Raw genomic sequence first — 15256 nt, 5'->3', positions numbered from 1 at the left:
CTGTATTTGCACTTACTTCAATGCAAAGCAAAACACAGGGAACTTGACCTACCCTGTGTTTGATCAGTATACGGTTGGGGGACAGGCTCTTCGTCCTTGACATCAGGTCTGTCTTCCACAACTACCCACATGATGTTAGGAGTGAGAAAAACATGCAACTCATGCAGTAACGTGACGTAACTATGAAAATAATCCGACAGTATGAGGTGTGGAGTCATACGACCCCACCTCACCACCACGTGATGAGGAGTAAACCGGTGACAGCATCATAATGTGACGAAATAAATTCAGATGGAAACAATAAAGTTGCCATCTTGTAAGAATACAACAAAGCTGAAAAGGCTTCAGTTGGTTTAGCCCTCACTTAGTGAGAAGCTTAGAGAAATGAGTGACCAAAAATTTGTAGACACTTTTAGCAACACTCCAACAAACTCAAGATGGAAGTGGGGCACAAGATATGACCTTTGCATTTTGCCAGTGTGGAGAATCAAACCTTGACCTTTATTAGTACCTGGAATACTTGATCCACAAGTTTAATTCTGTTAAAATTGCGGTAAAACATCAGGGGTCTCACGAAACATCCTTAACATATTGTGCCCATGTTAGGAATCAAACCCAAGTCTTGGTAGTGATAAGTGAATGCTTTTACCATTATGCTACCCAGCTGTCTCAGTGAGTGAATTCAGCAATGTAGCAGTGCAGTTTTATGTAGGAGCAAATCTTGTGTGATCTGGAACTGAATGTCTACCACTTACTGCAACACGCATGTGTGGGAACATTTTGAGAGAGCAACAATCAAAGGCTGAATGAAATTGGCTTCTGTGGAGACAAGCCTCTAGGTAAAAGTACGGCTGTCAGTTGATATAGGCAACAGAGTTTGAATGGTGATCTATCAATAAATGTTGAAGTAACTTTGTGTAAAGAAAAAAAATATTATCCTCCCCATCAGTTGTGAAATGTTTGTGCAGGATGGCATCCCCTACCCCTTCATCTTGAACATATCTTAAAAGCAGTCCATAGGTAAAGAATGTATCTTTTCCTACTGACAATAATTCTGATTAGCAATCTTTCTATGAATCTCTAGGTGAAGCCCCTGAGACATATTGTCCACAAGATAAAGGCCAAGTTTTGTTGAAGAAACATAGCATACGTTGCTATCACACATTTGGTACATACATAACATCAACCACTGAAAACAACCCAACAATGTTTCATGCACATTCAATCACAAATGTAAATGTTGTGTTCTGTCTCATGCTATTCTGTACTTCCCTGAATGAGAGGTCCATGCACATTTATTTTTAATAAATGCATTGGTTGTCTTGACTTTCTGGATCTCTTTGACAGCTTAACCCCACCCTTATTGGTCTAGATCAGCTCCAAGGTTGTATCACATTTTTCCTTGTCAAATATCCTGTATGCCTCAGTGACAATTAATGTCAGTTAGTTTAACACTTATCATTAATCAGTTGAAATGCTGCAAGAAGTGCTCACAAATGATATGACACACAATTTTTTCTGTCAAATTGCTCTTAACTTTTCAAGGGGATTTAATCTTTGAAGCACACTTGTTTTCTCTGATGGAAATAAAAGTTTACATGCACTGGACCACTTGTGCCCCCACTTAAATGTACCAACATTTTGGCAAATTAAACACAGAGATAACAAAATCACCCTTCCATCCTGACATCTTTATTAATTAACCAAATGGAAATTTTCTTCACCCCAGAAGAATTTTCAACCACTGTACTAAATGAACTGAAACATTTTCAGCTTAAATGTAATATCAAGAGCAAGATATTAACTAATTATAACATAAAGCCCTCATTGTAGGCCTAGTTTCTCTATCAAGAGACTTTAACAGTGCAGAAGCATAGGTTCATAGATCATAGTCAAGTCATGGAACATTTCTTTGATACTAGTACAAGGTTGGATAAATATATACTATCACAAAGTGTTAGGGTATATCATTTGATTTTCATAATGGGCAAATACAATTTTGGTGATGGACGTCCTGTGGATGAGATGAAAAACTGTTTCAAGCAAACATGCTAATGTAACATCTCCCAAACAAACAGTAACCACCACATACCGAACTGGGTAGGAACAGGCATTCCTGTGACTGTCAGGACTAGATGGAGAAATGATACTGTCGTGAGCCCCTGATGGAATGTTTTGATTGGTGGGTGGGCAGGTGAGATGGGTAGGTCTGTATAGACAGGTGTATGGGTCAAGTGTGTATTGGTTGGTACAATGGAAGGTGGCATTTACCAGGTGAGAGGGGAATGCGTGTATTGATTGGTGAAGTGATGGGCAGCTGTTTGTTGCTAGGTGGAGTAAGTAGGTCATTGACAGAGGATGGTAGGTCACTATTACCAGGTGACAGGGGCAGGTGTATATTGACAGGTGAAGTGATGGGCAGATGCGACAGGTAGGTTTGTATTGACAGGTGAGAAGTGCTGGTGTGTACAGACAGGTAGATGGGTCAAGTGTACTGGTCGGTAAGTAAAGTCGCAATTACCAGGTGAGATGGGCAGGTGTATACTGACAGGTGAAGTGAATGGGCAGGAAGAGGTAAGTAGGTCTGTACTGATAGATATAAGATGTTTGTACAGACAAGTGGGTCAAGTGTGTATTGGTTGGCAGGAGGTAAGGTGGTTACTATCAGGCTGATGTGTACTGACAGATGAAGTGATGTGCAGGTGTCTGCTGACAGATGAGGTAAGTAGGTCTGTATTGACAGGTGATTATGAGCAACTCTGTATTGAAGGTGCATGTGTGAATCAGACAGGTGTTTATTGGAGGCAAGTGTCTTTTGACAGATGTGAGCAAGTCTGGAGTGATGTTTTCAGATCCTTCTAAAAGATAACATGTTCATATGGCTGCAGTAGGAATGCAATGCCAGGACAGGAATATTTACCTTGTGGAGATAACAATATGTCTATTTACAAGTTGTTGTTTCTTGACTTATATGGCAAGGGTCATCTGTTACTTAAAACAGTTATTGTAAAGGCTCACAAGATGTGAAAATGTCAGATTAAATCAAACTTATGTTTCTTAATTTTGAAAAATAACACTGATGCCAATCATTGGGAAGTATCTGGGAGGAATACAGGCAAACCATCAAAATCTGGACCCCAGATAGGGATGGAGGTCAAGGTATGAGGGTATCAGGGACTGTGTTTCAGGAACAATGAACCTTAAATTTAAGGTCCAGTAAAAATATCAGGAGGTGCTATGGAACAACCAACTGCTGAAGGTAAAACTGAAACAAACCCAGCCCACTACATGGCGGATGAGATCTCTAAGTGATGACGACACTAGGTGTGAGGGTGCAAGCACAGCATCTCCACACTTTGTACCAACACCTACCTTGCCCAGGCCTAAAGGGTGTATACATGGAACTTTGGCCTGGCCGCACCTGCGGCTGGGATGAGTACTGGCTGCTTGAAGCAGGGTTGCTGTTTGGCATTGGGTTAAAGTTTACTGACCCAATCTGCCGTTGCACGGAACTAAACTGTCCTGTAAATGCAACGCACTGTGAGTAAGCAGAGTTACATGGTGCTGGAAAGTATTAACCTGTTAGCAGGAGCTGGGGAGAACCTGTTAGAGGTAAGCTGGGGTTGTATGGAGGCAAAGACCACCTTTCTGACAGGCACTCTTATCTCAACACTGGTTGGAATATCCTCGGAAACACTCCACTGTCATTGTGATGTAAGCACAAACTTGGCTCAACGGTTACATGATAACTAATTGAACACCCAGACTTACCATCTTCTGGATTACTTTTAAATACTTATAATCATGCTTATTTTTCAACCTTAATTGATGCTAACTTAGATCTTGCACAGGTGATTAACTGAATCAATAAAACCAATCTTGACATGAATCATCCTCCACCATAGACAATGATTTCACCTGATGCTATGAGATGTCTAGGGTAGCACTATAACAATGTAATAGGAGACATATTAACATGTCTGGAAGATGGCTGAGGTTACAATATTACACCTACCAGCATATTAGGATGACTTAACAACCTGTCCAATATACCACAGTCTGTAATGTTACAAGTTTATCTTAGTGACCTAATGAACCATTCCAGTATACCATAGTCAGCAATTTCACAGCTACCAGTATATCTTGGTGACCTGAAAGGACCAGGCATATTACCATAGTGAGAAAGTTTACAGCTAGTCTGATCCTTAATATTATCTCTCTCTAATGCAAAACTGGGCTGCAATAGGAGACAAGGTCATCTGATGATAGCTATGTTCAGCTCTAGAAGACCATGTTTACCACACACACCAGGAAGTTGAAGTCCATCAGTTCTTGAAACAATTCACTTGATGTCCAATCAATCACCTGTGCACGCTTCTCACGCTCATAATAGATGCAAATTGTCTCTTAAAACTGCTTTCACTGACAGTACATCATGAAAAGGACATGATCACACTGGAACAGAATAACTAAAGACTTGTGAGGAACTACCTTGGGATGATCATGGCAAGATTTGTTTCACTGATTCAGTGTTTTCTAGATGTGCAAGTTACATGATGGGCACAACAGATGCTAGCCATTTCAATGACTATGCTTGTCTTGGACCAATTGAGTCAGTAAAATGCAGTGAACTCCATGCAGTCCACAGAATGAGTTTTTAAAACTGCTCGTCCTTTCCAAGAAGAGAGAGAGCATATCACAGCTGGGCGACATCAGACATAGCTCTCAAACATTGCACTGTAGGTCAGCCTTGAACCAAGTATTTTGGCATGACAAGCAAACAGTTTTATTACCAGGCTATTTGTACATATTTCAGACACTGCTGATTTCTACACATGAATTGATTCTGTGACAATGTCAACAACAGCATCTGAACCTTCAACCTGAAAATTAGTCATGAATGTGGTCAGAATACCACCAGACTGTAAACATCTCCCTCACACAACCATGCATTTGAAATTTCAGAATGTACTTTCTTGGACAAGTCACCATACCTCTTCACCAGGAATTCATCCATAGTGCTTCCAAGTTGTAACATCAACACAATATATTGATCACAACAGTAAATGCAGTGCAAACAGTATTCCAGTAAGCAACCAGGGTTGATGCCTCTGCCTTGCAGATGAAGCCAGACAGGTCTGAAATCTTATATTACTGACAAGACAAAATGAAGCAACAGTTAGCTCACCAATGACTTGCCCTTGAAGTCAGACATGTCAGAAATCATTTATCCCAAACAATGAACCTATGAAGTAGCTCACACCATGGACTTGCCCTGGAAGTGAGTCAAGTCCTAAATCATTCACCCCACTGACCATGATATAGCTTACCTGGGGGGCTGTACGGTGTTGGTGCAAACATGGCGGGTGAACGGGGTTGCTGGCTTGGCACCGACTGGTACCCAGAGGGTTGGCCCGCAATTATCTGGTTGGGTATCGGGTCATAATCTGCAATAGACCCAATCTGCCTCCTGGGCTGGTGATTCTGTTCTGTAAACAAGCAAACAAGTACATATCCACATTAGCCAGGAATGTAGGCATGTGTGCAACAACTTGCATATATCTGCTTGTGTGCATGACTGATCGATCAGTTCAAGACTCTGGTGCTTCATATTACATACATTCCGCTATCCATTGTTCATGACAACAGACTGATGAGACTTCGTCCATGACGTTTCTCTCCAGGGTTCATTTTCTTTTAAAATATCCTCCCGGAACTCAGAATTACTGATTATCTATCCCTTGTGAATGATTGAGTGAGTTAGGCCTTATGCTACTTTGCAATATCTCTAGCTATATCACAAGGCAACCAGAAATGAGCTTCAAACATTATAATCATGTGGGGAATCGAACCTGGGTCTTCAGCACAAGTGAACACTTGAACCACTAGGCTACACCACCCCCATGTACAAATGCAGTCAGTTCTGCACGACAGGCTTCACACCTTAACATCATTCACTTGAATGGCAGAGATAATTATTCATTCTTGAAGCATCTTGGTCATATTCTAATTAAGCCATGTTTGAGTTGGTTTTAAGCAAATGTTGCTTGGAACAGCAACAAAACATCTGACTTGTAATTCTTCTAGAATGAGTCTGACAGATTAGTCAAATGTGGGATCTGATATCTTAAGTTATAAATAAAACTAACAGTAAGCAAACTTTCACTGAGCAGAACACACATTTATACCTAACATTTGATATTTATGACACAGGGTAATAGTAGCAATCTGATATTATGCAGTACTATTTTTATAATAAGTGATGTTCAAGCATCAATGCTTGTCAACAAACTAACTTCCACTGCATATTATTGTAATAATTGGGTGCAATACCACATTTAGCAATTTAAGAAAGTCTAAAATGCTACATAGCCATTTTCACTCGCACATTGGGCAACTTTTTTTAAACTTATAGCAAAAGTTGGTGATCTGATTAAGATGTGGCTGGACTTGAGAAGAAAAATATAATGTATATGAGAAACAGAGCTTAGGTGGTCACATTTGCATAATTATCATACAAAGGTTAAAAGTCCGGTATATCACACCTGTAACATTAGCAATCATGTGATATGTTGGAGTGACAATGTTTACATAGTGATGGTAGATGTTGCCACTGATCACGGCAGATGCCGTGCTCTTATTAAGTTACATGAATCAAGCGTAAATACAGCTGGTATATGAAGCTAGTCAACGTCTAATTTCATACCAGTACTTATTGAAAATAACTAGGCAGGGGGATAAAACAATCAGTCTGCCTTGATAGGGCGAACAGACTTGAGCTCATGTCAATCCCCAAAACTTGTACTTAGCTCTGAATAACAAACAAAGCAATGGTGATGGCAGACTGTTTACATCCTTTGTCAAAACAATGACCTGTGTTATATGTGTCATGAAGTCATGTGATGATATGAAATTATGACAGCACGTTGCTATTACAAAAAATTAAATCCAAATTATATACAAAATGAAACTAAATCACAGGCAGTATGAGAAGAGTTAAAATATAAATCTAGGATCATGACTTGAATTAACAAATAATTCTTTAACAAATATTACAATTATGACAAACAAATGACAAACACAAGCATGCAACATTACAAAAGCTCAAGACAAACAAAATGTATTAAAAAGGAAACAGGTCAAGTTGGGTTTTTTTTGTTTAATTAACAGCAATTTTCAGCTAGGTGGCAGCAGTTTGTACATATCAAGGCTGGACCAGTGATTGACATTGATCTACATCATCATACAATCCACTAGTTGCCTCTTACAACAGACACTGGTCAAATGAGAGTGCATGTGTTTAGTTATCCATCACACTTATTGCAATATTCAAGCAGTGTCACCAGAAATGGGCTTCACACATTTCACCCATCTGGGGAATCAAACCTGGGTTTTAGGCATGAAAAGTGAACAATTTAACCACAAGACTGCCATACTGCCTATGGTCAAATGTAGAGCAGATTGATTTAAGTCATATATATTGATGATTTACTGTGAGAGTGATATTCATGATCATATTTGTAACACAACTACAAATGAGTGAAAAATGTGACCAGGGTAAAACATACAGACTACTCAAAAAATAATAAAATAAAAATAACAAAATAAAATAAAATAAAAATAAAATTTTTTTTAAAAGAAACATGTCTCTTTCATACTACTCTCATGCCAAGACAGACTGCATTGTCCCATTGTGAAATAGTAAGTGGGTGAATGAGTTTTTCATGAAACAACGTAAAACACATTCACTAAACATTGATGAAAGGTGAAATTGATACTGACATTCAAGGCATATGTGTCCAATACTACCAGTGAAGATCACCCCAATGTTAATGTAATGTGCCAGTTAAGCCACAACAAATTCCAGCACTGCCCAATGAAATAAGGGAGGGTCATGAATATACAACGATTACAATAAAACAAAACTTAATTTTAATCATTTTGTGACATATGGACAAATTATTGCAAGTGTAAATGTTGTATAGTGTATTTGTCTACAAAAGCTGTTTTCAAAACACATGTAATTATAACTTTAATTTGGTAAATGTGCCAATGACCTACATCTTCATCCTATGACTTATGGCAATTCATTTGTCAACAAAAACATCATCACTGTCACAAGTGTGCAAGCAGACACGAGAAGAATTTTGAAAGTTTCCCCGTTACTCCCTTACACAGTTTTACAACAAACATGGGATATGACGGTTTGAAAGTGATCTCAATTTTGAATAGCCTGCAAAACATTAACAGAAAGTTGTTCTGTTAATGAGGTGTTCTTAATTTGGCTGTTGTTAATTTGAAATGGCAGTATTTTCTGTACCATCAGGTACCATGTGAGGTAAAATGGGGTTTAATGACGTAATTAAGAATATTTTGCTCATATACAATTCCAGGTAACAGACAGCAGTCATATGCCATTTAAAAAAAGTAGGGGATATTCCAATTTCCGAGTATACCACTCGCCAATGCACATGACAAAAATAAATATACAATGGAAGCTGTCTAAACCTGCACTTATCAAGACTTATGTAGTAGTCCAGTTTTGACAACAGGCTGGATTGTAGAGCTGAAGCCAAAGATGGAACTGAGATTTCATGTCAGTGTTGACAACTTGCCAGATTGGACAGACAGATGAAACATTTCCAAAGGAATAGAGAAAACTGTCACATTTTCCCTTAATTTCTCATCATCATTGGTTTCCTCCTTGGCATCATCATTTGTATTTAATCAATCTTGTAAATCCAATATCCCCTACCTTTTCTGAATGATACATAATCCTACCTTCTCAATGTCAAAAACAAAAACACAGAGATCTTGCATGAATACTTCGTAAGTTCCCAGATTTCTTTCTGCCAAGAACTAGAGTGAGTGAGTGAGGGAGTAAGTGAGACTGGCAGTACCAAAGCAGTTTTTCTACACAAGTGATGGAATTGTTGTGGCCCAAGCAATTATACTATTGATGGTCATGTTTGATGTTATCAGTGTTAAGACAAATCAAAGGTTTTGTTACAAAATATTACCAGACTTCTGTCCATACCAACACATTATGGCTTATGTCCAACTCAACATGTTATAAAGTGTTATATCATTTCCTTGGTTAATATCAAACATGTTATCTTCTGTGTTGAATAATTCAAACACACAAGTAAAATGCATTGTGAATACCTTGTGTAACATATCTCCATTGTCATGTAACCAGGAACCATCCATCACCATAACTGCTAGTGTTGGGAATAGGTTAAAATCTCATAATTGAAATCATTGAAAATAATTGATTGGTGTCATTTATTAAATTTTCTTGGTTATGTTTTCAATATAGAAATCATACGTAGTACTTCAGATTTTGTTTTGAATTGCACAAAATGCATTTGCAAATATTACCTCCTTTCAGGATGACTAACATGTTAGGAACCTAAAATTCCTGGAGTCTTTATGATAAATTCAATCCTGAGATGGTAGAGCTTATGAAATGTAACAAAACCAACTTTGTGAAAAATATTGCTAACGCAAATATATATTCCAAATTTGTTTGTGTACAATTATGAAAAAACATGATTGACTGCTTGGACATTTAGACATTGCAGCCAATCATGTACAGTTGGTGGACAGCTGAGTCAGGATCAGACAATCCAGTGATTGCTATTGTAAGCATCAAGCCTTGTTGTAACAGTACAAGGACATGCTGCTGATCAATTCACATGCTGATCCATGTGATCATCTCTTTTGATCAGCAAAGGTTGTGACCCATGAAGATCCAGGTTACAACTGATCTTCACTAACCCAGGAGGTGACTAATGGGATTAGTTGTCATGCTTGCTGACTTTAACACATGTCATCATATCCCAATTGCTTAGATCACTGTTCATGATGTAGATCTAAAAATTGTGAATGTCTGGTCCAGACTTGCAGTCATATTGCTGACTGCAGTGTTAATGACAAACAAAGCAATGGTTGCTGGGAATGAATTCTGAGCCATGACATCACAGTAAAGAACATCCACTCAAAATACAAAAGAACTTGTAAAGTTACTGATAAGAGACTGAAATGATCTTTTCTTCCTTGACCAAACTTTGGTAGTGAATGGTTCCTGGGTTTACAACAGAATGGAGATACGCTGAATTACTGAGGATGTGTTGTAGAAATGTTACGTGTAGCTATCCCTCAACAGAATTCCCTGAAAACTGCAGGAGCAAATTTTCCAGCGATAGGAAAGATATAAGCTTTGCACAAAGTAATCTTTTTGTTACTTACTCTCACCATCAAATACCTCTGCTTCTTCTACAAATGAAGGGTAATTTTAAAATCACAATACACATTAATCATCCTTGATTTTCATCGACATGCACTACAAGAATAACTGAATGATACAAACATAAAGAATGGGTAACAATGAAACAAAGAAACAATGAATATTACTGGAAATGTCTGAAACAAATCATATGTATGTGAACGATTAAAAAAATACCAACAAAAATAGAAGAATAACTGCCAAAATACCATAAGCATTTAGACTTCCTACCACCAAGCTAAAGGTATTGTATTCAAACTGCAAAGATACAAAAGACATTCAAGTCTTAAAATGAACTTTTTAAAAAAAAATACTAGTTCTGCTTAAGTTAGCACCATCACATGACTAGTATTGTCAAAATGCCAAAGGTTAATATTTCTATCTGTGAGTTATTTTCCAAAACAATATAAAACATTATCATCAGTTTTTCTTGCCCATACTGATAATAATAACACACTGATGAAAACTCAAGACGTGTATGTTTTATCTGATATCATCACTAACTCAGGTACACCTAAGAGTTAGTTACAACCTTGAACATATGAAAAGGACTTGTTTTAAGTTTATTGATATTCTTCTATTCAGGAGAGAAAAAAAATATACATAAGAAATCTCAAGTTCAGAAACGCCAAATTATTTCATATCACCATAGACATAATGTCAAGGGATGAAAGTGGATAAGCTTCTACCCCGCTTTTAGCAATATTTCAGCAGTATCATGTTTGGGGACATCAGAAATCGGCTTTACAAATTGTACCCATGAGGGAATTGAACCTGGTCTCTGTGACAAGTGAAAACTTTTAACCACTAAGCTACCCTAACGATCCCAAGACATGAAAGATTAACTACAGTAGCATGAAAGGATTGGGTGTTCTTTAACATCTTTTCAGTGGTACAATTCTGGAAAATTGCAGTCTGTGTCAAGACATCAGCCTTGTCACAAACGCCCCTTTAGTTGACACAGATATACAATACATGACTATCTCATGTAGCAAGACAGTTTAGATGCAGTATTAGAGGACAATCACAACACAGTTGATTGACATCATTCCTGACAACTACTTCCAGCAGTCATGCAGCACTGAGACATGGATGCCGTTAACAGTGTTAGATCACAAGATCATATAACATACATAAATCTGTATCACTTTTAATAAAACCCCATCTTTTGAATGCTTTTCACTTCATCAGAGAAATACTAAATTGTTACCAAATGACTCAAAATCTGATTTCCATCTACAATCCTACTGAATACATTAAATTATGTTAACACAATCAAGACCTACAAATAAAAGAATCTTTTTGACCACTGATGTCTTTCAGCGGCAATTAAAAGTTGTTATATATGACCAAGATCTTTTATGGATAAATCTTTTTAATTCTTTGACACACGATGTTTCGGATCATTTCAGACCCCTTCATCAACTGACAGTTGATGCTATCAAAGAATTAAAAGGAAGATTTATCCATTAAAGATCTTGGTCTTTTTGACCATTGTCAAAAAAAACGTTCACAACCTTGAAATTTTCAAGTGGTTCCTGCTATAACACCATCAAGATCTCAGAGAAAGAAATGCATGGAATGGCTGAACTTCCACCACTGTTGTTGTCACTACTGTTGTTGTGACTGTTGTTCTTACCTTCTCCTTTAGAGTTGTAGACATGGGTGGGTTGGTTTTGGGGAGGAGGAGATGCCATGGCCGTGGGCACATAGTCAGATATGCTACCTGGGTTCTTGTGACCGCGCCTGCGAGCTGTTGAGGGTACATGCAAAACACAAACAAGCATAGCAAAACTCAAACTAAACATTGTAGCAAAATGGTGGGTGATAGGGTCAGTAGGGATGGTACTTCACCAAACTGTTAGGGAATATATAAGTGAGTGAGTTTGGGGGCACAAGAAATGGACTTCACATACTGCACCATGTGGGGAATCGAACCTTGGTCGTTGGTCTGATGGGCGAAAGGAATATATGATCAGTTTTGATCATTACATACCCAGAAATAAGGGGATACTGGATCAGATTTGGACAGCCAAAATGGTTCTGGACATGTGAATAGTATTGCAAGTATTACACCAAAATTGTAGATTAGACAGGACTAGTACTATTAAAACTGCAGGTGGTAAGTTCAGCAGAAATGGCATTTCCTAAACTGCTAGTGGATACAGCATCAGTTGGGATGGTACTCAACCAAATGTGATCAATATGTGATCAGTATTGATCATAATGCACCAAAGAAGAATGGGATACTGGATCAGAATTGAAGGACACTGCTAAAGTGGTTCTGTACATGTGACCAGTATTGCTCATATTACACCAGAGTGTAGTACCAGAATAGGTCTATCAAATGGTATGAAATACATGATCAGTAGGGATGGTATTCCACCTAAAGGGCTGGGGATTTAGGATCAGCATTCAAGGTACACCACTACAATGCTGTGAGATAAGGGACAGGTACTGGCAGGACCTATAGTTTCAATACAGGACAGGGCGTCAGTAGCAGTATCTTGTTGCATCTTGTAAGTTTATTACAGATTTTGGATCTTAGTCAGCACCAACGCATGAAATAGAAGTGATCATATAAAACTCTACAATTGAAATGCATTCATAAATCAGCAGATAGGCACAGTCACTGAAGCAACTTTTAGAGACAGAGAAGATATCTGAGAAGCATGAATCAAAGACAGATTTCATGATAACATGATCTAGAGTTGTTAGTATGAAATATTAGATAACACATATGCATGTTAATTGCAGTCAATGTCAACGCTACATAAATAACACTGTTATTTTCAGGAAGTAAGACAAAACTGTTGAAACAAGCAATACTTCATTGTAATTTCAAATTTTCATTAGAGATAAGCAATTTTTCACACCCTTCATAAACTCTACACTGATTTATATTATAAGACATAAGACCAGTTTTGAAATCAGCAATACTTTCTAGTAAATTCATAGTTTTACAGCAATAATAATCCCTTTCCTAAACATTTCACTCAAAATGTCTACACTTATTTTCAGCAAACCAGACAAAACTGTTGAAATTTTCAACACTGTCTACTAAATCATCAATGGAGCTACAAAAGATTGTTCACATTTTTCCTTTTAGCAATATTAATCTTTCTTTCCTTTTTGACTTGTCCTTCAGAATCTCTTTATTTATATTGTGTAAAATGTTGTAGATCAGAGGATGAGGAATGAATATGACATGAAATAAACAGCAACTCAAAATGGCAGCATTTAAGCCATTAGCTGATGCAGCCACAACAGCAAGACATGGGACACCATGATCTGATGAGGCAGATACAGTGAACTCCACAATACTGTCTGCGACTCAGCATTGAGTGAGGATTGGGATTTAGCATCGCAGTTACTCCAATGATCAGGATACTGAATCATTCCACATGTTATAGACAAGCTTTACAAGACTTGACCTTCAAATAAATTGCACTGTGTGGCATGTACTGCATAGTCATGCTGCTGCTGCACATTGACTCTTCTTATGAAATAAAAACCTTTAATGTCAGGATAATTCTGATGTTTTTATCAAGTTGGAGTTCACTGTTTGAGATTTCAAAGATGAAGAGGACTCTTAGTCTGAATGGAAACAGAACAATGAACTTAATACATGAGAAGTTGCTGGAAAATGCTACTGCCCGAGATACGTCATCCAGGAGATAGACCTCCTTTAACTGACCTGTCATCCAGAAGATGACCTCCTTTAACTGATCTGTTAGCCAGGAAATGACCTCCTTTAACTGACCTGTATCCAAGAGATGACCTCCTTTGACCTGTCATCCAGGAGATGGACCTACTTTAACTGATCTGTCATCCAAGAGATGACCTCCTCTGACTGACCTGTAATCCAGATGGGCCTCCTTCACATTGCCTATGCCTTGCAACTATATGGACCTACTTCCACAAAATCATTCTAGCTGCACAACTGTTGTTAGTTGATGTTAAAGTATGAAAGAACCAATCATCTTACAACTAAGACTGTTAAATGGAACATGGGTTGGGGTGCGTTGATTGTGTCTAAATTGCTTTGACAATATTTCAGCTACATGAAACGTCAGTATTATGTTAAAGAAAAGAAAAAAATGCTGAATTTAGCTTTAGGTTTTTGCAGTGTCCTGATCGAGTTTACCTGCAAAGTTATCTGTTTCCTCGTTAGGCCGGTTCTGTTCCATCCTTGCTTTTTCCTGGAGTGTGTTGTGGTAGGCCACATTGCTCACAACTTGCATGTTCTTCTTGAGACGCTGGGTTTCAGGGTCGTCAGCCACAGACATTTTTTTGCCTTTTTCTTTTTCAAAATTTTCATGGTACTTAATCTGAAAAGTAGGAAATGACAAAAATATAGACAAAGGTCAAAGGACAGTTACCTGCTGAAAATCAATGAACTTGTAGTTTAAAATGCACTGACGGAATGAAACAAAATACAAAATTTGAAAATGAAAGGACAACTTTTAACATGACTTATCACATATATTCATAATTCTTCTTGAGAAACTACCACAGATTCTCAGAAAATAATTCCAAGTTATTCGGTCTCATGATAACTAAATCCTACCAGGAAGGTCTCATTAACCTGAAAATGAACAGCAGTTATTATTTAAGGTTGGAAAACTTGAACCACCCTGAAAGAAACACAAACGCACAAATGTTAGAAAGAAAAAGAAGTATATTAATATCTTATCATGAAGTCTAATATACTCAAGTAGAAAATTTACCAGAAAAAAAAAATTAAGAAGAAAAAGGTTTTATAAATATACAGGTATATATGAAATAGTTTGCATGATTTCGATATGGATGACAGAACATTTCACTCAGTATACCTAAATAATTGATGCAGTCTTTCTCAGAAGTCTTCAATTACAGAGTTCTGCTGTGGACTTGTGGAACATAAATAATACATCTACATAATTTCTTTAAGAGGTTTGCTTTCTTTAATGAGGATATGACAAGCCC

General features: G+C 37.6%; 1 protein-coding gene across 3 annotated transcripts in view; it reads right to left on the bottom strand.

Moving 5' to 3' along the window:
• The window catches only part of LOC137298869 (LIM and SH3 domain protein F42H10.3-like), a 108229-nt gene that overhangs the window by 12862 nt on the left and 80111 nt on the right, over positions 1 to 15256 (bottom strand). For 2 of the 3 annotated variants that reach the window (XM_067831210.1, XM_067831211.1), the window contains exons 4-9: positions 14436 to 14619; positions 11928 to 12041; positions 10252 to 10278; positions 5331 to 5489; positions 3373 to 3522; positions 53 to 121 (exon numbers count right to left, since the gene is read on the bottom strand). In XM_067831210.1, coding sequence (XP_067687311.1) covers positions 53 to 121; positions 3373 to 3522; positions 5331 to 5489; positions 10252 to 10278; positions 11928 to 12041; positions 14436 to 14619 — 703 coding nt within the window. The remainder of the gene's footprint in view (positions 1 to 52; positions 122 to 3372; positions 3523 to 5330; positions 5490 to 10251; positions 10279 to 11927; positions 12042 to 14435; positions 14620 to 15256) is intronic. The other variant, XM_067831212.1, reaches the window with a different exon arrangement.

This window comes from Haliotis asinina, chromosome 10 (genome assembly GCF_037392515.1).
Source record: "Haliotis asinina isolate JCU_RB_2024 chromosome 10, JCU_Hal_asi_v2, whole genome shotgun sequence".
Taxonomy (NCBI): Eukaryota; Metazoa; Mollusca; class Gastropoda; order Lepetellida; family Haliotidae; genus Haliotis; species Haliotis asinina.
The sequence above is the reverse complement of the archived record's forward strand: the minus strand, read 5'-3'. Positions and strand labels throughout refer to the sequence as shown.